General features: G+C 45.5%; 1 protein-coding gene across 5 annotated transcripts in view; it reads left to right on the top strand.

Moving 5' to 3' along the window:
* The window catches only part of LOC137347080 (thyroid hormone receptor-associated protein 3-like), a 189,306-nt gene that overhangs the window by 117,502 nt on the left and 50,350 nt on the right, over window positions 1-21,454 (top strand). For all 5 annotated transcript variants that reach the window (XM_068011125.1, XM_068011129.1, XM_068011128.1 and 2 more), the window contains one exon: window positions 20,140-20,322. In XM_068011125.1, the coding sequence (XP_067867226.1) occupies window positions 20,186-20,322 (137 nt within the window). In that variant the 5' untranslated portion in view covers window positions 20,140-20,185. The remainder of the gene's footprint in view (window positions 1-20,139; window positions 20,323-21,454) is intronic.

Raw genomic sequence — 21,454 nt, forward strand, 5'->3', positions numbered from 1 at the left:
CAATAAAGCTAGGTTGGAAAGTAGCTCTGAGGAGGACACAGTCTGCAAAGGGATATAGATAAGTGAGTGGGCAAGAAGGTGGCAGATAGAATATAATGTGGGGACATGAGGTTCTTCAATTTGATAGGAAAAATAGAAAAACAGAATTTTTTAAATGGGGAGAATTATTATGTTGGTGTTGAGGGATTTGGGTATTCTTGTACACAAAGCACAGTTAACATGCAGGTTCAGCAAGCGATTAGGAAGGCAAATGTAATGTTTGCCTTATTTGCAAGGGTTTTTAAGTACAAAAGTAAGGAAGTCTTGTTGCAATGCAGCAGGCTTTGGTGAGACCACATCCTGGAGTACTGTGTATAGTTTTAGTCTCTGTACCTATGGAAAAATATTATTTTGGAGGGGGTGCAATAAAGATTTGCTAAATTGATTTCTGGGATGAGTGGTTTTCCCAAGAGGAGATTGGGGCTATACCCTCTGGAATTTACAAGAATGAGGTAATCTCATTGAAACATATTAAGATTCTGAGAGGGCTTGACGAGATAAATGCTGAGAGGCTGTTTCCTCTGGTTAGAGAGTCTAGAAAGAGGGGATATAGTCTCAGGATAAGGGCTTGGCCATTTTGGACTGAGATGAAAAATTTCTTCACTCAAAGGCTTGAGCATCTTGGGAATTTTCCACCCTAGATGACTGTGAATGCTCAGTCATTTAACATTCTGGGCTCTGATCGATCGAGTGAGGAATTGAAGAGATGTGGGGATTGGGCGGGAAAGTGGAATTGAGGTTGAAGATCAGCCATGATCGTATTGAATGGCGGAGCAAGCTTAAGGGGCCATATGGCCTACTCCTCCTATTTCCAATGTTCTTCTAGGGATACTGTGCATTGTGTGAACACTATATCAGGGCAGGAACTGCCGCAGTACTTTTATTCCATTATTCTAATCATTACTGCGCAGCCTTGACAGCTGTTCAAGAGAAGGCTCATGGAGGGACTTTGTTTTTAGGATCATAGGAAATAGGAGCAGGAGTAGGCCATTTGGCCCATCGAGCCTGCTCCACTCTTCAAACAGATCAGGGTTGATCATCTGCCTCACGCCATTTTTCCCCACTATCCCCATATCTATTGATAGTATTCAGAAATCTGTAGATTTCTATTTCTATATTGAACATGCTTAGTGATTGAGCTTCCACAGCCCTCTGGGGTAGAGAATTCCAGAGATTCACCACCCTCCGAGTAAAGAAATTCCTCCTCATCACTGTCTTAAATGGCCTGCCCCTTATTCTGAGACTCTCTGCCCCTCGTTCTAGACTCACCAGCTGGAGGAAACATCCTATCCACATCTACCCTTACATGCCCTGTAAGAATTTTGTAATTTTCAATGAGATCAACTCTCATTCTTTGAAACTTCTAGAGAATACAGGTCCAGTTTCTGCAATCTCTCTCATAAGACAATCCCGCCATCCCAGGGATTAGTCTGGTGAACCTCTATGGCAGATATATCCTTCCTTAGATAGGAAGACCAAAACTGTGCACAATACTCCAGGTGTGGCCTCACCAAGGCTTTATACGATTGAAGCAATACAACTTTACTCAGATCCCCTTGCAATGAAGGCCAACATACCATTTGCCGCCTTAATTGCTTGCTGTATCTGCATACTAGCTTTCAGTGACTCGTGAACAAGGACACCCAGGTCTCTTTAGACATCAACACTTCCCAATCTCTCTATTTAAGAAATACTCTGCCTTTCTGTTTTTTTTCTACCAAAGTGGATCACTTCACACTTATTCACATTATATTTCATCTGCCATGTTCTTGCCAATTCACTTAGCCTGTCCAAATCCCCTTGAAGCCTCCTTGCATCCTCCTCACAACTTGCATTCCCTCCTAGTTTGTGTCATCTGCAAATTTGGAGATATTACAATTGGTCCCCATATCCAAATCATTTATATAGATTGTAAACAGCTGTGGCTCAAGCACTGACTTTTGCGGTACTCCACTAGTAACAGCCTGCCATCTTGAGATTGACCCATTGACCCTACTCTCTGCTTTCTATGTGTTAACCAATTCTCAATCCATAGCAGTATATTCCCCCAATCCTACGTGCTCTAATTTTGTTTACTAACCTCCTGTGTGGGACCTTTATCAAAAGCCTTCTGAAAATCCAAATACACCACATCCGCTCGTTCTCCTTTATCTATGCTGCAAGTAACATCCTCAAAAAAACTCCCAACAGGTTTGTCAAGTATGATTTCCCTTTCACAAATCCATGTTGACTGCCCAATCATATATTATTTTCCAAGTGTCCAGTTATCTCATCCTTTATAATAGATTCCAACATTGTCCCCACTACTGACATCAAACTAACAGGTCTGTAGTTCTCTGTTTTCTTCTTGCTTCCTTAAATAGTGGAGTTACATTTGCTACTTTCCAGTCTGCAGGAACCCTTCCAGAATCTATAGCATTTTGAAAGATAACCGCCAATGCATCCACTATCTCTATAGCCACCTCCATCAGTGCTCTGGGATGTAGCTCATCTGGTCCAGGGACAAAGAAACTGAAACGTGTATGCCAGTGAGGCACTACTTGCAGCTGGCATAATTTGTTACTAACCCCAAACTCCCGCCTATGCGATGCAGTGCTTGGCACTGGGATTTGCATTGTTCTTCTAGAACATGGGCTAGTAAAACCATTTCACTGCGAGCTATGCTTAATGGAAATGTGAAGGAACAGACGAAATAGGTTGAACTTGGATCTGTTTCAGCATTGGGCAGTTGGTTTTACTGTCTGTGTCCTTCTATGATTCTGTTTCTTCTTATTTCTCTTACTTCTGTGCTCACTCTCATTTGCTGGCAATACAAAGTTAGGTGGAAAAGTAAGCTGTGAGGAGGATGCAAAGAGTGACAAACAGGTTACGTGAGTGGGCAAAAACATGGCAGATGGAATGTACTGAGAAGTGAGGGGTTATCCACTTCGGAAAAGTAGAAAAACAGAATATTTTTTAAATCGTGAGAGACTGGAAAATGTTGACATTCAAAGGGACCTTGGTGTCCTTATACGCGAATCACAAAATTAACCATTGGTGAAACCACACCTGGAGTACTATTTACAGAACGGTTCACCTTACCTAAGGAAGGATATGCTTTTTAGAGGGAGTGCAACAAAGGTTCAGTAAACTGGGGTTCGCAACTGGGAGTCCTGGCCCTCTGGGTCCACGAGAAGGTTTCAGGGGATCTGCCATAAATAACCTACAAGATTTTTTTTAAATAATCAGAATCATAGAATGCCTACACCATTCGGCCTGTCAAGTCCACGCTGGCGCTCTGAAGGGGCAGTTCAGCTGGTCCCACTCCCCCACCCTTTCCCGGTAATCCTGCAAATTTTTATTTTCAGGTGCTTATCCAATTCCCTTTTGAAAGCCACAATTAAACATACTTCCCCCACATTCAGGCAGTGCATTCCAGATCCTAACCACTCAGTGTTAAAATGCTTTCTCATGTCTCCTTTGGTCCTTTTGCCAATTGCGTTAAATCTGCGTCCTGTTTCTCGACCCCTCTGCCAAAGCGAACAATTTTTCTCTTTCTACTCTGTCTGGACCCCTCATGACCTTGAACACCTCCATTAAATTGGCTCTCAACCTTCTCGAAGGAGAAGAACCCCAACTTCATCAATCTATCCTCATCCCTGGCACCATTCTCATAATCTTTTCTGTAACCTCTCTAAAGCTTTCACATCCTTCCTAAAGTGCAGTGCCCCGAATTGAACACAATACTCCATTTGAGGCTGAACCAGTGTTTTATAAAGGTTCATCATAACTTTGCTTTTGTACGCTCTGCTTCGATTTATAAAACTCAGGATCCCATATGCCCTTTTAACCACTTTATGAGCCTTCCCCGCCAAAATATATATATATATATATAGGAAAGCAGTGGTCTTTGTACTGACCTCTGGGGAACCCCATTGTATGCATTCCTGTAGTCTGAAAACCAACCGTTTACCACTATTCGCTCTCTCCTGTCACTCAGCCAACCTCATTTCCATGCTGCTGTTCGTTTTATTCCATGGGCCTCAAGTTTGCTGAGAAGCTTATTATGTGGCACTCTATCAAATGCCTTTTTGAAGTTCATGTAAACCAAATTAACTGCATGAATTAAATTTTTAAAATAAACTCAATCAACTTAGTGAAATATGATTTGACCGTAACAAATCCATGCTGGCTTTTCTTAATTCAAGCTCAGTGTTGAGCTGGAGTCTGAGGTGCAAACTGGACTAGTAACCCAGAGACCCAGAGTATTTCTCTGGGGACATGGGTTTGAATCCCACCACAGCAGAAGGTGGAATTTGAATTTAATAAATCTGGAATTAAAAGCTGGTCTAATGATGGCCATGAAACCATTGTCGATTGTTGTAAAAACCCATCTGGTTCACTAATGTCCTTCAGGGAAGGAAACCTGCTGTCCTTACCTGGTCTGGCCTACATGTGGTTAACTCTTACATGCCCTCTGAAATGGCCAAGCAAACCACTCAGTTGTACCTAACTGCTACGATGTCAATAAAAAGGAATGAAACCGGACGGACCACCCGGCATCGACCGAGGCACCGGAAACGACAACAGCAAACCCAGCCCTGTCGACTCTGCAAAGTCCTGCTTACGAACATCTGGGGGCTTGTGTCAAAGTTGGGAGAGCTGTCCCACAGACTAGTCTAGCAACAGCCGGACATAGTCATACTCATGGAATAATAACTTACAGACAATGTCCCAGACACTGACATCACCATCCCTGTCCCACCGGCAGGACAGACCCACCAGAGGTGGTGGCACAGTGGTATACAGTAGGGAGGGAGTTGCCCTGGGAGTCCTCAACATCGACTCCGGACCCCATGAAATCTCATGGCATCTGGTCAAACATAGGCAAGGTAACCTCCTACTGATTACCACCTACCGCCCTCCCTCAGCTGATGACTCAGTACTCCTCCATGTTGAACAGCACTTGGAGGAAGCACTGAGGGTGGCAAGGGCACAAAATGTATTCTGGGTGGGGGACTTCAATGTCCATCACCAAGAGTGGCTCGGTAGCACCACTACTGACCAGGCTGGCCGAGTCCTAAAGGACATAGCTGCTAGACTGGGTCTGCGGCAGGTGGTGAGGGAAGCAAGACAAGGGAAAAACATACTTGACCTCGTCCTCACCAATCTGCCTGCCGCAGATGCTACTGTCCATGACAGTATTGGTAGGAGTGACCACCGCACAGTCGTTGTGGAGACAAAGTCCCGCCTTCACATTGAGGATACCGTCCATCGTGTTGTGTGGCACTATCACCGTGCTAAATGGGGTAGATTTCGAACAGATCTAGCAATGCAAAACTGGACATCTATGAGGCGCTGTGGGCCATCAGCAGCAGCAGAATTGTATTCAACCACAATCTGTAACCTCATGGCCCAGCATATCTCCCACTCTACCATTACCATCAAGCCAGGAAACCAACCCTGGTTCAATGAAGAGTGCAGAAGGACATGCCAGGAGCAGCACCAGGCATATCTCAAAATGAGGTGTCAACCTGGTGAAGCTACAACACAGGACTATCTGCGTGCCAAACTGCGTAAGCAGCATTCGACAGACAGAGCTAAGCGATCCCATAACCAACGGATCAGATCTAAGCTCTGCAGTCCTGCCGCATCCAGCCGTGAATGGTGGTGGACAATTAAACAACTAACTGGAGGAGGTGGCTCCACAAATGTCCCCATCCTCAATGATGGGGGAGCCCAGCACATCAGTGCGAAAGACAAGACAGAGGCATTTGCAACAATCTTCAGCCAGAAGTGCCGAGTTGATGATCCATCTCGGCCTCCTCCTGAAGTCCCCAGCATCACAGATGCCAGACTTCAGCCAATTCGATTCATCCGCGAGATATCAAGAAACGACTGAAGGCACTGGATACTGCAAAAGCTATGGGCCCTGACAATATTCCGGCAACAGTACTGAAGACCTGTGCTCCAGAACTTGCCGTGCCCCTAGACAAGCTGTTCCAGTACAGCTACAACACTGGCATCTACCCTGCAATGTGGAAAATTGCCCAGGTATGTCCTGTACACAAAAAGCAGGACAAGTCCAACCCGGCCAATTACCGCCCTACTCTCAATCATCAGTAAAGTGATGGAGGGTGTCATCAACAGTGCCGTCAAGCCCATTTGCTTAGCAATAACCTGCTCAGTGACGCTCAGTTTGGGTTCCGCCAGGGCCACTCAGCTCCTGACCTCATTACAGCCTTGGTTCAAACATGGACAAAAGAGCTGAGCTCAAGAGGTGAGGTGAGAGTGACTGCCCTTGACATCAAGGCAGCATTTGACAGAGTATGGCATCGAGGAGCACTAGCAAAACTGAGGTCAATGGGAATCAGGGGGAAAACCCTGCGCTGGCTGGAGTCATACCTAGCGCAAATGAAGATGGTTGTGGTTGTTGGAGGTCAATCATCTGAGCTCCAGGACATCACTGCAGGAGTTCCTCAGGGTAGTGTCTGAGGTCCAACCATCTTCAGCTACTTCATCAATGACCTACCTTCAATCATAAGGTCAGAAGTGGGGATGTTCGCTGATTGCACAATCTTCAGCACCATTCGTGACTCCTCAGATACTGAAGCAGTCCGTGTAGAAATGCAGCAAGACTTGGACAATATCCAGGCTTGGGCTGATCAGTGGCAAGTAACATTCACGTCACACAAGTGCCAGGCAATGACCATCTCCAACAGGAGAGAATCTAACCATCTCCCCATGATATTCAACGGCATTGCCATCGCTGAATCCCCCACTATCAACATCCTAGTGGCTACCATTGACCAGAAACTGAACTGGAGTAGCTATATAAATACCGTGGCTCCAAGAGCAGGTTAGCAAGGCTAGGAATCCTGAGGCGAGTAACTCACCTCCTGACTCCCCAAACCCTGTCCACCATCTACAAGGCACAAGTCAGGAGTGTGATGGAATACTCTCCACTTGCCTGGATGGGTGCAGCTCCAACAACACTCAAAAAGCTCGACACCATCCAGGACAAAGCAGCCCGCTTGATTGGCACCCCATCGACAAACATTCACTCCTTCCATCACCGACGCACAGTGGCAGCAGTGTGTACCATCTACAAGATGCACTGCAGCAATGCACCAAGGCTCCTTAGACAGTACCTTCCAAACCCGTGACCTCTACCAACTAGAAGGACAAGGGCAGCAAATACATGGGAACACCACCACCTGCAAGTTCCCCTCCAAGTCACACACCATCCTGACTTGGAACTATATCGCCGTTCCTTCACTGTCGCTGGGTCAAAATCCTGGAACTTCCTTCCTAACAGTACTGTGGGTATACCGACCCCAAATAGACTGCAGCGGTTCACGGCGGCAGCTCACCACCACCTTCTCAAGGGCAATTAGGGATGGGCAATAAATGCTGGCCTAGCCAGTGATGCCCACATCCCTGAATGAATAAAAAAAAACATTGTAGGGTATCAGGGAGGGGAGAGTTACCTGCACACTTTGATTCAGGAGGTAGACGCCCTTAGCTTAGGTAATGGTACAGGTCTGGTAAGTGATCAGGGATAGGAGAGTATGACTGCGGCTCAGACAGGTAAAGGGACCTCCTGCAGTGCTGAAGGAGCCTCGGCCTTTGCCCTTACACAGATACATGGTTCTTGTTGCCTGTGTAGATGAAGGCAAAGTCTGCTGGGTGTATAAGCAAACTGACCACAGCACTGTGGTACAGGAGGCCATTCAAATGGGAGGAGTGACTGGATGTTTCCAATGTTGTGTTGCCTGCCCGGTGCCAGAGGTCAGGACATCTTGTGGTTGGAGAAGAATTCTGAGGGGGAGGATCCAGTTGTTATGGTGCACATATGAGCCAATTGCATAGGTAGGGTTAGGAATGAGGTTCTGAGAGAGTTTGAGGAGCCAGGATCCAAATTATAATGCAGGACCTCACAGGCAATAATCTCTGAATTGTTACCACAGTCACATGTGAATTAGCACAGGAACGAACAAATTGGAAGGTTAAATGCGTGGCTGAAAAAGTGGTGTAGGAGGCATGGGTTTCGATAGAGGCATACCTAGCTTTCGTTCACTATGGATAATTTGGTATATTAAGATGTGACGTTGGCTCCTCAAAAATGTAACCACATAATACATGGTTACCTACAGTAATAATGGCACCTAATAACCACAGACATGCTTATCTTCTCTGTTTTAACTGGAGCACTGTGCTGTATTTGAGGGAAGGGAATTGGAAGTTTCAGATTTAATTTTTGTAAATGCGTTTTGAAAGACTGATTTGGGAGCAGAACTAGAAAAGCAGGATAGTGCGCAATATTTTGGAAATAAATGAAATTATCTAAACTAAATCAATTTGAGAATTTTCCTGCTTCAAAAGGCCTGGGGGATGCGGGGTTAAACAATTAAACTCTTAGCTGAAAAGTAGGTTGTTGTAGGGTTTTCCATTTCTATTGTTATATTGGAGATTATAGGTTTAAAAACAAACCTGGAAGAAGCATTAAATGCATGTGATATGGAGCATATAGAATAGAAATGTACAGTTTCCCTAGTGCTCAAGGTAGAGAGCAGTGCAGCAAGGCTGTTGCTGGAAAAACTCCCCTGAGTTTGTGTTTTAAGAACTAATTAGAAAGATGTTGCAGCCTTTGGGGTAGATTTTCAACTTGCCACCCAGCTAGAACTGGCATTGTGGATTGGTCACCTGTTATGAAGGGTGTCTGTTTCTCATTCCCATCGATTTCAATGGAAATGAAATCGGGCGGTTTCTGTAGCAGGCAGCCAATGTGTAAAACCAGTTTTACCTCCCTATAGCAAATTGAAAATTTACTCCTATAACTTTTTAAACTTTTCAAATATCTTATGTATAGTAGACACTTTATAGGCAATTCTGTTTGCTACATATTTTCCCATACAGAGCAGATAAACTACCCGCATGCGCTTATACCTCTTTTTTTTTTTGCAAATGGACCCCTTTTCTTTTTGAGATCCAGAACGTACCCAGTGTGAAATTAGATGCACAGATCTGCCTCCTACCATTCTGTGTTGATCTAGTCTGCTGTACTATCATGCTGCCTAAGGAAATATACTTTTCTTTCCAGTGCTTTCTGAACTGTAGGACTAGAAAGGATTGTCATCAGGTTAATTTGGTGAAATACATATGAACGAATAACTATTTTCATTTAATTAATAAGTGCCTTATTTACCTTCCTCCATTTACAGCAAAAGAAGGAACAGCTTGTTTTATAGGATCTCTTGCTGGAAGTCATTACACTTCTTTCAAAAGTATAGAATACCTTCAAGGTATTTGCATTTAAAACTAGTTGCATTAATTCTGACTCATCATATATTGCCTTGCTCAGTACTTTTGGTCTATAAAATTTGAAATAGATCTTAATTGGAAACATCAAAGTAATAAAACATTGCTTGCAACAAATGTGTTACACTCCTCACACGTATTGAGGTCTCAATTAGAACAGTGCAGTGAATAACCCAGCTAATTTAATGGAAGCTCGTGTATTCCGAGTAAATCATAACAATTAGAAAAATTCACGTAGCCAAACATCATAAGTGTGAATATGCTGGCTCAATGGATTTCAAGGGAATGAAAATTTAGTCTACGATGTCTGGATTTTAGGGAAAGAGTGCAAATGTAGCTATTTTGGTACTGAAACAATGCTGATTTAAAATAAAACACTCGACAGAATGAGTTGTAGTGGGAATTCCTTAAATAATATCCTAAAATGCCCTTTGGGGTGAACCCTGCCTCTTTACTTATTTATGATTTGGTCAGAAGTAGTTTTGATGAGTGAAAACATTCTGAAACTAGCCCATCAGATGCGTTGCCAATGCGTAATGAATCTGATCAATTTAAACTCCTCACTATTATGGACATGACGTCACTTTTGCTGTAAGTAGAAAATGATTGAACAAATAGGCACTTTATGTGTGATCCTTTATATGTACTGAAAAATGGACATGTTGGTCTTGCAGAATTTGTTGTCCAAGCATATAGGCTGAAATAACGCTTCTGGAAGCATATAAATGTGCCTTAGTTTCTTTGAAAGGAACCTACATGAGGCTTTGTATAAGGTATATCAAGTAAGAAATTCCATCTTCACATTGTTTGCATTGCATTCATGTCTCGCCATGACTTGGGGAGGAAATTTTTCACTCAGAGTGTGATGAATCTTTAGAATTCTTTACCCCAGAGGGCTGTGGAGGCTTCGTCATTGAGTATATTCAAGACCGAGATTGATAGATTTCTAGATTTTAAAGGCATCAAGGGATATGGGGATAGTGCCGGAAAATGGCGTTAGAAGTCATAGAGTCGTACAGCATAGAAATAGGCCTGTCGGCTCCCCGCGTCCATGCCAACCATAATGCCTATCCATACTAATCCCACCTGCCTGCATTAATTCCATATCCCTCAATGCCTTGCTCATTCAAGTACCTGTCCAGGTGCCTCTTAAATGTTGCTACTGTTCCTGCCTCCACCACCTCTTCTGGCAGCTCATTCCAGATACCCACTATTCTTTGTGTGAAAAATGTACCCCTTTGATCCCCTTTAAACCTCCTCCCTCGCACCTTAAATCTGTGCCCTCTAGTTTAGTCACCCCTACTATGGGAAACAGACTCTGGCTATCTACCCTATCTATGCCTCTCATAATTTTATATACCTCTATCATGTCCCCTCTTAGCCTCCTTCGCTCCAGGGAAAACAGACCCAGCTTATCCAATCTCTCTTTATATCTCAAGCCCTCCAAACCAGGCAACATCCTTGTGAATCTTTTCTGCACCCTCTCTAGCTTAATCACATCTTTCCTGTAGTGCGGCGACCAGAACTGCACACAGTACTCCAAATGTAGCCTAGCCAACGTTATGTACAACTGTAACATGACGTCCCAACTCTTGTACTCAATGCCTCGGCCGATGAAGGTAAGCATGCCATACGCCGCGTTCACCACCCTGTCTACCTGTGTTGCCACTTTCAGGGAACTATGTACTTGCACCCCAAGATCTCTCTGTTCAACAACACTCCCCAGGGCCCTGCCATTCACTGTATATGTCCTGCCCTGGTTTAACTTCCCAAAATGCATCACCTCGCATTTATCTGCGTTAAATTCCATTTGCCAATCCCTTGCCCACTTTCCCAGTTTATTTATATCCTGTTGTAACCTTAGACAACCTTCTTCACTGTCCACTATACCACCAATTTTGGTGTCATCTGCAAACTTACTAATCATGCCTCCTACATTCACATCCAAGTCATTAATATATATGACAAACAACAGAGGGCCCAGCACCGATCCCTGCGGCACACCACTGGTCACCGGCCTCCAATCTGAAAAACAACCCTCCACTACCACCCTCTGCCTCCTATCACCAAGCCAATTTTGTACCCAGTTTGCTAGCACACCCTGGATCCCATGTGTTCGAACCTTCTGGACCAGCCTACCATGCGGGACCTTGTCAAAGGCCTTGCTGAAGTCCATGTAGACAATGTCCATCGCCCTGCCCTCGTCAATCCTCTTGGTCAGTTCCTCGAAAAACTCAATCAAATTCGTGAGACGTGATTTCCCACACACAAAGCCATGCTGACTATCCCTAATCAGACCATGCCTTTCCAAATGCATATAAATCCTGTCTCTCAGAATCCCTTCCAATACTTTCCTACCACTGATGTAAGGCTCAGCGGCCTGTAGTTCCCTGGCTTATCCCTGCTGCCCTCTTTAAATAAAGGCACAACATTAGCTATCCTCCAGTCTTCCGGTACCTCACCCGTGGCTAACGACGATACAAAAATCTCTTCCAGGGCCCCAGCAATCTCCTCCCTTGCTTCCCATAGCATCCTAGGATGCACCTGGTCAGGCCCTGGGGATTTATCCACCTAATGCGCTTCAAAACCTCCAACACCTCCTCCTTTGTAATGTTGATATGCTCCAGGATGTCGCTGTTCCCTCCCTTGAACTCAGCACCGCAGCCTCACAGCTCCAGCCACCCGGGTTCAATTCTGGGTACTGCCTGTGTGGAGTTTGCAAGTTCTCCCTGTGTCTGCGTGGGTTTTCTCCGGGTGCTCCGGTTTCCTTCCACGGCCAAAAGACTCGCAGGTTGGTAGGTAAATTGGCCATTATAAATTGCTCCTAGTATAGGTAGGTGGTAGGGAAATATAGGGACAGGTGGGGATGTGGTAGGAATATGGGATTAGTGTAGGATTAGTATAAATGGGTGGTTGATGGTCGGCACAGACTCGGTGGGCCGAAGGGCCTGTTTCAGTGCTGTATCTCTTATTAAAAAAAAAACTCACTAGCTTCCGTAACCACCTCCACGGTAAATACAGACGAGAAGTATTCATTTAAGACCTCGCCCATTTCGCGTGGCTCCACACATCGATTATCACATTGATCCTTGAGGGGACCTACTCTCTCCCTTGCTACCCTTTTACTCTTAACATACTTATAGAATCTTTTAGAATTCTCCTTTATCTTATCTGCCAGGGAAATCTCCTGGCCCTTTTTCGCTCTCCTAATTTCCTTCTCAAGTGGAGTCCTACATCCCCTATACTCCTGGAGGGACTCGCTTGATCCCAGCTGCCTATACCTGACATATGCCTCCTTCTTTGTCATGACCAGACCCTCAATATCCCTCGTCAACCAAGGTTCCCTAAACCTGCCAGCCTTGCCCTTCCATCTAACGGGAACATGCCGGCCCTGAACTCTTCCTATCTCACTTTTAGAAGCCTCCCACTTGCCAGTTGCCCCATTACCTGTAAACAGCCTCTCCCATTCAACTTTTGAGAGTTCCTGTCTGATGCCATCGAAATTAGCCTTCACCCAATTTGGGACTTCAACCTGAGGACCAGTCATATCCTTTTCCTAACTATCTTGAAGCTAATAGAATTATGGTCACTGGTCCCAAAGTGCTCCCCCACTGACACATCAACCACCTGCCCATCCTCTTTTCCTAAGAGGAGGTCGAGTATAGCTCCTCCTTTGGTAGAGCCATCCACATACTGCTTCAGAAAGCTATCCTGGACATACTTAACGAATTCTTCCCCATCTGATCCCTTAGCACTAAGGCAGTCCCAGTCAATATTAGGGAAGTTAAAATCACCTGCTATTACAACCCTATAATTCCTACACCTATCTGTGATTTCCCTACATATGTGCTCCTCCACTTCCCTCTGACTACTGGGGGGCCTATAGTATAATCCTATCAAAGTGATCACCCCTTTCTTATTTCTATGTTCTAACCATATGGCTGGACATTCCCCCTGGGATATCCTTTCTAAGTACTGCCGTGATGTCCTCCCTAATCAATAGTGCAAATCCCCCATCTCTCTTAACTCTACCTCTGTCATGCCGGAAGCATCGGTACCCTGGAACATTGAGCTGCCAGTCCTGCCCATCCCTCAACCATGTTTCCGTAATAGCTATGATATCACAATCCCATGTACCGATCCATCCTCTGAGTTCATCTGCCTTACCTTTAGGGCGGCGCAGTGGTTAGCACCGCAGTCTCACAGCTCCAGCGACCTGGGTTCGTTTCTGGGTACTGCCTGTGCGGAGTTTGCAAGTTCTCCTTGTGACCACGTGGGTTTCTGCCGGGTGCTAGGGTTTCCTCCCACAGCCAAAGACTTGCAGGTTGATAGGTAAATTGGCCATTGTAAATTGTCCATAGTGTAGGTAGGTGGTCGGAGAATTGAGGGAAGGCGGGAATGTGGTAGAGAATATGGGATTAATTTAGGATTAGTATAAATGGGTGGTTGATGGTCAGCACTGACCAGTGGGCCGAAAGGCCTGTTTCAGTACTGTATCTCTCTGACTGTGAAGAATACCTGTAAGGCTTCTTGCATTAAAGTAAATGCAGGTTAGCCTACCAGACCTTGCACTCCCCCTGTCCTGCCCGGCCTGCCTGCTGGACTTGCTTACTTTAACCTCTATATTTGCCTCAACTATCTCATCGGAGAGACTAGTACTTTGGGTCCCACCCCCCTGTAAGACTAGTTTAAACCCTCCCGAGTAGTACTAGCAAACCTCCCCACAAGGATATTGGTCCCCTTCCAGTTTAAATGCAACCCCTCCTTCTTGTAAAGGTCACCTCTGCACCAGAAGAGATCCCAATGATCCAAGTAGCTAAAGCCCTCCTGCCTACACCAGCTCTTCAGCCACGCATTCATTTGCCTTATCCTCCTATTCCTACCCTCACTAGCACGTGGCACAGGGAGTAATCCTGAGATTACAACCCTAGAGGTCCTATAACCTTTTGCCTAACTCCCTATATTCAGTTTGCAAGACCTCATCTCTCTTCCTGCCTAAGTCATTAGTACCAATATGGACCACGACCTCTGGCTGCTCACCATCCCCTTTCAGAATGTCCTGCAGCCGCTCCGAGACATCCTTGACCCTAGCACCAGGGAGGCAACATACCATCCTGGAGTCTCGTTAGTGGCCACAGAAACGCCTATCTGCATCCCTTACGATAGAATCCCCTATCACTATAGCTGTTCCACCCCTTTTCCTTCCCTGCTGTGCAGCAGAGCCCTCCGTGGTGCCACGAACTTGGCTGTTGCTGCTTTCCCCTGGGAGGTCAGTCCCCCCCCACCCAACAGTATCCAAAGCGGCAGGACCGTATCTCCAACACAGAAGTCCTCGAGGTGGCCAACATCCCCAGCTTATACACCCAACTAAGCCAGCGGCGCCTGAGATGGCTTGGCCATGTGAGCCGCATGGAAGATGGCAGGATCCCCAAGGACACATTGAACAGCGAGCTCGTCACTGGTATCAGACCGACCGGCCGTCCTTGTCTCCGCTTTAAACGCGTCTGCAAACGCGACATGAAGTCCTGTGACATTGATCACAAGTCGTGGGAGTCAGTTGCCAGCGATCGTCAGAGCTGGTGGCAACCATAAAGGCGGGGCTAAAGCGTGGCGAGTCGAAGCGACTTAGCAGTTGGCAGGAAAAAAGACAGAAGCGCAAGGAGAGAGCCAACTGTGTAACAGCCCCGACAAACAGTTTTATCTGCAGCACCTGTGGAAGAGTCTGTCACTCTAGAATTGGCCTTTATAGCCACTCCAGGCGCTGCTTCACAAACCCCTGACCACCTCCAGGCGCTTACCCATTGTCTCTCGAGACAAGGAGGCCAAAGACTATCTGTTTGAGAGGGGGATGGCCACAGGGGACTCCTGCACTACCTGCCTGTGCCTACTACTCCGTCTGGCGGTCACCCATCCCTTTTCTGCCTGTGCAGCCATTACCTACGGTGTGACCACCTCACTAAACGTGCTATCGTCAACGTCTTCAGCATCACAGATGCTCCACAGTGAATCCACCCGCAGCTCCAGCTCCGTAATGCAGGTAGCCAGTAGCTGCAGCTGGATACACTTCCTGCACACATGGTCACCAGGGACACTGGATGCGTCCCTGATTTCCCACATAGCGCAGGAAGAGCATATCACGGGGCTGAGCTCTCCTGCCATGACTTACCCTTAGGTTAATTAGTTACTCCCTTAATTAAAAAATACTAATTACACTAGGGGCCTTGTTCTCCCCACTCCAATCTAAAGTCCTTAAAAATAAAACACTTTAGTAGTACTCACCTTATCACCAGAGGTTTTTTTTCAAACAAAAAAACAAACTTTCCCCTTATTTTTTAAAGATATTTAAATACACTAACAGCAGTGACTCACCAACCAATCACCTTGCAGCTCTCCTCTGATGTCACTGTTGGCTTTTTTTTTCCAAAAACTGCGACGCGCTGTAAGAGCTCCATTCCTCTCCGCTTCCGGAAGATAAGAGACTGGGCCTCGATCCTTGGGGTCGATTTACAGGCTCAGCACTCGGCATTCTCCCCACAGGTCAGCTCCGTTCCTCTCCACTCTGCTCCCGGAAGGTAAGAAATAGAAGATTAGCCATGATCTAGTTGAATGGAGGAGCAGGCTCGAGGAGCCGAATGGCCTACTCCTGCTTCTATTTCCTATGTTCCTTATCCACACTTGTCCAAGTGACTATTAATTTTGTCCCAGATTATCGTTTCTAAAAGCTTTCCGACCACCTAGGTTAAACTGACTGGCCTGAAGTTGCTTGGTTGATCCTTGCACCCTTTTTTGAACAAGGGTGTAACATTTGCAATTCTCCAGTCCTCTGGCACCACCCCTGAATCTAAGGAAGATTGGAAGATTATGGCCAGTACCTCTGCAATTTCTGCTCTTGCTTCTGTTGGCATCCTTGGGTGCATTCAACAGGTCCTAGTACAGCCAGCATTTCCAGTGTCACCTCTTCATCAATTTTTAACCCATCTGCTATCTCAGTTATCTCTTCCTTCACAATGACTTGCGCAGCATCTTCTTCCTTGTTAAAGACAGGATTATAAAAAAAATAGAAATACACTGTTGCTTAAATGTGGGATTGAGCTGAACAAACTGGTGGCTCTGGCCTCAACTCAGACTTCTTGTTCTCCCCCTCCTGGACATCTGTAAGATGACGACGACAACTGATGCTGAGGCCAGGCCCCCGCTCTTTGAGAAGGGAGAGGCGGCGCTTGCTAGTTGATGAGTGCAGATCCCTGGCTCAAGCTCCTCTGCTCTCCTCTTGCCAGGTCCCGCTCTGTATTTCGTTCCTTCCAACATTTGTCCTAATACCATGCTGCGTGGATGATTGTTTTCCTCCTCCCTGGGCTATTTGGGGCAGTTGCTGTTCTACTTTTATCCTTGGTTCCTGAATCCTTTCATTGCCATATGTCACCAGCAGCAACTGCAACCCATTCAGTAAGGAAGCTGTGACGTACATTTATAAAAGACTTGTTCAGCCACAGCTGGAGCATTGCGTCCAATTCTGGGCACCACACTCTAGGAAGGATGTGAAGGCCTTAGAGAGGTTGCAAAAATGATTTACTAGAATGGTTCCAGGGATTTTGGTTATCTGGATATATCGGAGAAGCTGGAGTTGTTCTCAGAGCAGAGAAGGTTGAGAGGAGATTTGATAGAGGTGTTCACATTCATGGGTATAGGCAGAGTAGATAGAGAGAAACTGTTGCCATTGGCAGAAAAGTCTTGAACTAGAGAATACAAATTTAAGCTGATTGGTGAAACAACCATCGAAACAGGATGAAACAGCAAGTGGTTATGATTTGGAATGCACTGCCTGAAAGGGTGGTAGAGGCAGATGCAATCATGTCTTTCAAAAGAGAATTAGAGGAGTAGAGTCATTAGAGCACAGGAAGAGGCCATTTGGCCCATAGAGTCCATGCTGGCGCGCTGTAGAGCAATCCGGTCAGTCCCACCCCCACCCTGCTATATTCCCATAGCCCTGTAAGTTGATTTTTCTTAAGCGCATATCCAATTTCCTTCTGAAATCATTGTTTCTGCTTCCACCATCCTTGTAGACAATGTGTTCCAGGACATTACCACAAGTTTTTCCTCACATACCCACTGCAACTCTTGCCCCAAACCTTAAATCTAGTCCTAGTGCTTGTACGATCAGCTCATGGGAGCAGATTTTCTTCGTCTACCTTATCTAAACCTTTCAGAATCTTGTGCACCTCTATCAAATCTCTCCTCGATCTCTTTTGCTCAACTGCAGCTTCTCCAACCTAACCTTGTAGCTAAAATCCCTCATCTCTGGAACCATTCTGGTAAATCTCTGCACCCTCTCAAGGACCCTCACCATCCTTCCTAAAGTGTAGTGACCAGAACTGGGTGCAGTTCTCTAGTTAGGGCCTAACCAGAGCTTTATAAAGGTTCAGCATAACTTCCCTGCTTTTGTACTCTATGCCTCTATTTATGAAGCCCAAGATCCCTTGTGCTTTGCTAATTACTCTCTCAAGATGTCCTACCATCTTCAAAGTTCGATGCAAATGAACCCCCAGGCCTCTCTATCCCTGCACACTCTCTTTTGAACCGTGCCATTAATTCTGTATTGCCTCTCCCTATTCATTCTGCCAAATTCACCACCTCATACTTCTCTGTATTAAATTCTATCTGCCACTTCCTCAGAAGCAAAAAGGTTGAGAAGTCCTACACTAGACTGATTGCTGGGATGAGGGGATTGTCTTATCAGGAGAGATTGAGTAGCCTCGGCGTATATTCCCTAGCATTTAGAAGAATGAGAGGTGATCTCTTTGAAACATAAACATTTTTTAAGGGACCTGACAGGGTAGATGCTGGGAGAATGGTTCCCTTGTCTGTGGAGTCTAGAACTAGGGGTTACAATCTCAGTAAGGAGTGGCCATATAGGACTGAGCTGAGGAGCAATTTCTTCAGTCAAAGGATTGTGAATGTTTGGAATCCTCTACTGCGAGAGCAGTGGATGCTCTGTCATTGAGTATATTCAAGACTGAGATTGACAGAATATTTGATACTAAGGGAATTGAGGGATATGGGGATATGTGCAGGAAGGTGTAGTTGACATAGAAGATCAGCCTTGATCTTACAATTGGTGGAGGTTCAAAGGCTTGAAGGGTCAAATGGCCTATTCCTGTTCCTAATTCCTATGTTCTTTGTGTTCCCTCTCTCCGCTGTCCTCCCCATTCCCTGGGGCCCCATATGTAATGGCCCTGATGAAATGGGGGATTTTCCAGCTCCTTTATGATACTTTAAAAGCATAACTCTGGTTAGGACACTCAGTATGTGTCTGGATTGCATACATTAAATAGCTCAGAGTGTGTGTGCAGCAGTGTAGGGGCCCTATCTCAAACCCATACCATTTGCAATAAGGATGAAGGTAGCATAAATCCTGGAAATAACTGAACTTCAAAGTAGGCAGGACATTGGGGCCATCAATGTGCAAATAAGTTTACAGATCCCAGGAATGAATAGAAAAAAAATCCCAGATGGAAGTTCTTTACAGGCTGCGTAACGATAGTCTGGAATGATCTGCCAGATGGGGGTAGCAGGGTTTTGAATTTTAGGGAAGCAGAGTGAGGGGCCTCAATGGACTGTTCACTGATCTTTCCTGATGCTCAGTTACAATAAACTGCTCTCACCTCTTCTCTCCCCACAAGATGAACTGGTGGGGAGGGTTCTGTTTGCTGTTCTCTTGCAGTTAAATGACTAGGACAATTACACTTGTCTGGCTAAAGCGAGGAGATCATTTGTTTGTAGCAGCAATGGGATTTTTGAATTCAGAGATTAAACTCCAAGTACTTTTAGCCGTGGAAGTTTATTGGCTGCTGGTTATGCAGTTCTTCGAATCAGCGCAGGGGATTTCCATTCACCGTGTGTCGGAGCCAAATTAAAACATATGGGTTTTATACATTGTCCTGTCCTTTCAAGCAGAGAACCTGTTTTAGTGGTGGGGTACATCCCAGTACCCACAGAGTAAGTGAAAGGGCTATATGAAAATACAGGGCTTGCAACATTCGAAAGACTCTGTCCTGTACTCCTTGCTCTGCACAGACCCACATCCGGGCGCAGATTGCTGAAATAGTGGTGGAACTGTCCCGTGATTGTGGACATCAGAAATGTCAGTAACAGTGTAGTGTACCGCACACTCGGAGCACCGAGCTTAGTTCCACGTCTGCAGTCCCTCCTTGCATGAGACAAGATCCTGATTTAGGCACCACCTTCAGAGGATCACTTGGAATACAGGAGGTATGCAGGGCCTTTAGCCATGTCCTAGCTATGTCCCAGCTTGGTCCTAGGCCTAACTAATCTCCAAAAAGCAAGACTAAACAAGCTCCCTCAATTCCTTCAACCAGACTGCTCACATTGGAAGTGCAATCACAATAAATGGCTTGGATATATTTATAATCTCCTCCTACAGCACTCTGCAATGGCCTGTTAAAATTTGATAGTGAAAGTAATTTTTTTCTGTAAATTCCAATTATATAAATCTAACTTTTAAAAAAAACTGAGGCTTGACATGCATGTCTCCCAGTGACAGAGCCCTGTCTATTTGCTAGTGGGATGAGGTGCAGAGATTGAGTTTGGAGAGGGAAATGATGTAAAACTAAATGTAATTTTGTGTTGTATGATGCCGCATTTACTCCAGGTACTCCTTTTAAGGATGGGTATGTGTGTTAGTGTGCTTCTCTCTCTCGCTCTCTCTCTCGTTCACTTTTTCTCACTCTGTCTGTTTCTCTTGCATGCTCTTGTTAACAGTGTCTATTTCCTCTTTGACAGATACGAAGGGAGGAAATCACTTTGCTGCCACATCCACGTTTGAGAGATGTCGAAAGCTGCAGGTTCAAAGTCCAGGTCGCAGTCGTCTCACTCAAGATCCCGCTCTCGATCCCGCTCCCGATCCTTTACAAGGTCCCGCTCACGTTCTCGCTCCCGGTCTCACTCTAGAAAGCGGAAGTACAGGTGAGCGAATGTCTTCAGATCATTGTGCCCTGGTTTTGAGAGTCTTAGCTGGGTAGGCAGCAGTCGGCTGGTAGGCTGCGTGGTTTTAGCTGTTAAAATTCAACAGTGCCCTGTCTGCACTGAGGGTCCCTAAAGGCCCTTACTAACATGCACTAGTCTAGTTCTTTACACTTAGGGTTGTTACCCCATGAGGAGAGTGTGCACTCGAACTCTAAATGGGTTTGTCACTGTTTTAAATTGGACACTATGTCTTGTGTACAACGTCAACTGTGGCTCAGTGGTAGTGCTGTCACCTCTGAGCCAGATTTTGGGTTCAAGTCCTACCCTAGAGACTTAAATGTGAAATGTAGGCCGACACTGCAGTGCAGCAGAGAGGGAATTTCAGATGAAACTTTAAGCCAAGGCCCTGTATTAGTTTGACTTAAAAGATCCCATGGCACTATTTGGTTTTTCTGGTGGTCCCTCAACCAGTGTCAGTAAAACAGATTATCTGGTCACTGAACCCATTGCTTTGTACAAATTGGATGCTGTGTTTCCTACATTATAATAGTGGTTGTACTTCCAAAGTACTTTATTGGCTATATTTGCTTTGGAAATTCCTGAGGTCTTAAAAGGCACTAAATAAATGCTAATACTTTTTTCTTTGAGCTGGGAAAATAAAGCATGATCCTTGTTTATGGTGGGGGTGGGTGAGTTGACTGTTAGGCTTGGGTTTATTGTACAGAATGCTGAAGATTAGGTGGAGATTCAACTTCATCAAATAAATTTGAAGGAGCAAGCACCAGAGGGAAGCTGAAGCTCAGTATTGTATTGTACCTGGCACCCCAAGGCATGCTCAGTTGATTGTGTTGAAGATTAAATCACAGGATTTCAAACACTGTGAGATTGTGCAGTACACAAAAGGCCAAAATCCAAACTGATCTAGAAAATCTGCTCTTCTGGGCAGGAGTCACTGGTGGGCTTAAGCTCCCCTCCCCACCCTCCACCCCACCCCCTTCCCATGTGTGCTACGCACAAGGTCTGCCAGGTAGGCATCCTGCCCCCAGTGCTTCACAGAAGGAGTGTTGCATAGGATTGTGCTCCCTGCAGTCCAGTGGCTATGTTTGGAAGCTCAGTGGTGTGGGAGATTATG

The sequence above is a fragment of the Heterodontus francisci genome, chromosome 31 (assembly GCF_036365525.1).
Source record: "Heterodontus francisci isolate sHetFra1 chromosome 31, sHetFra1.hap1, whole genome shotgun sequence".
NCBI classification, from domain to species: Eukaryota; Metazoa; Chordata; class Chondrichthyes; order Heterodontiformes; family Heterodontidae; genus Heterodontus; species Heterodontus francisci.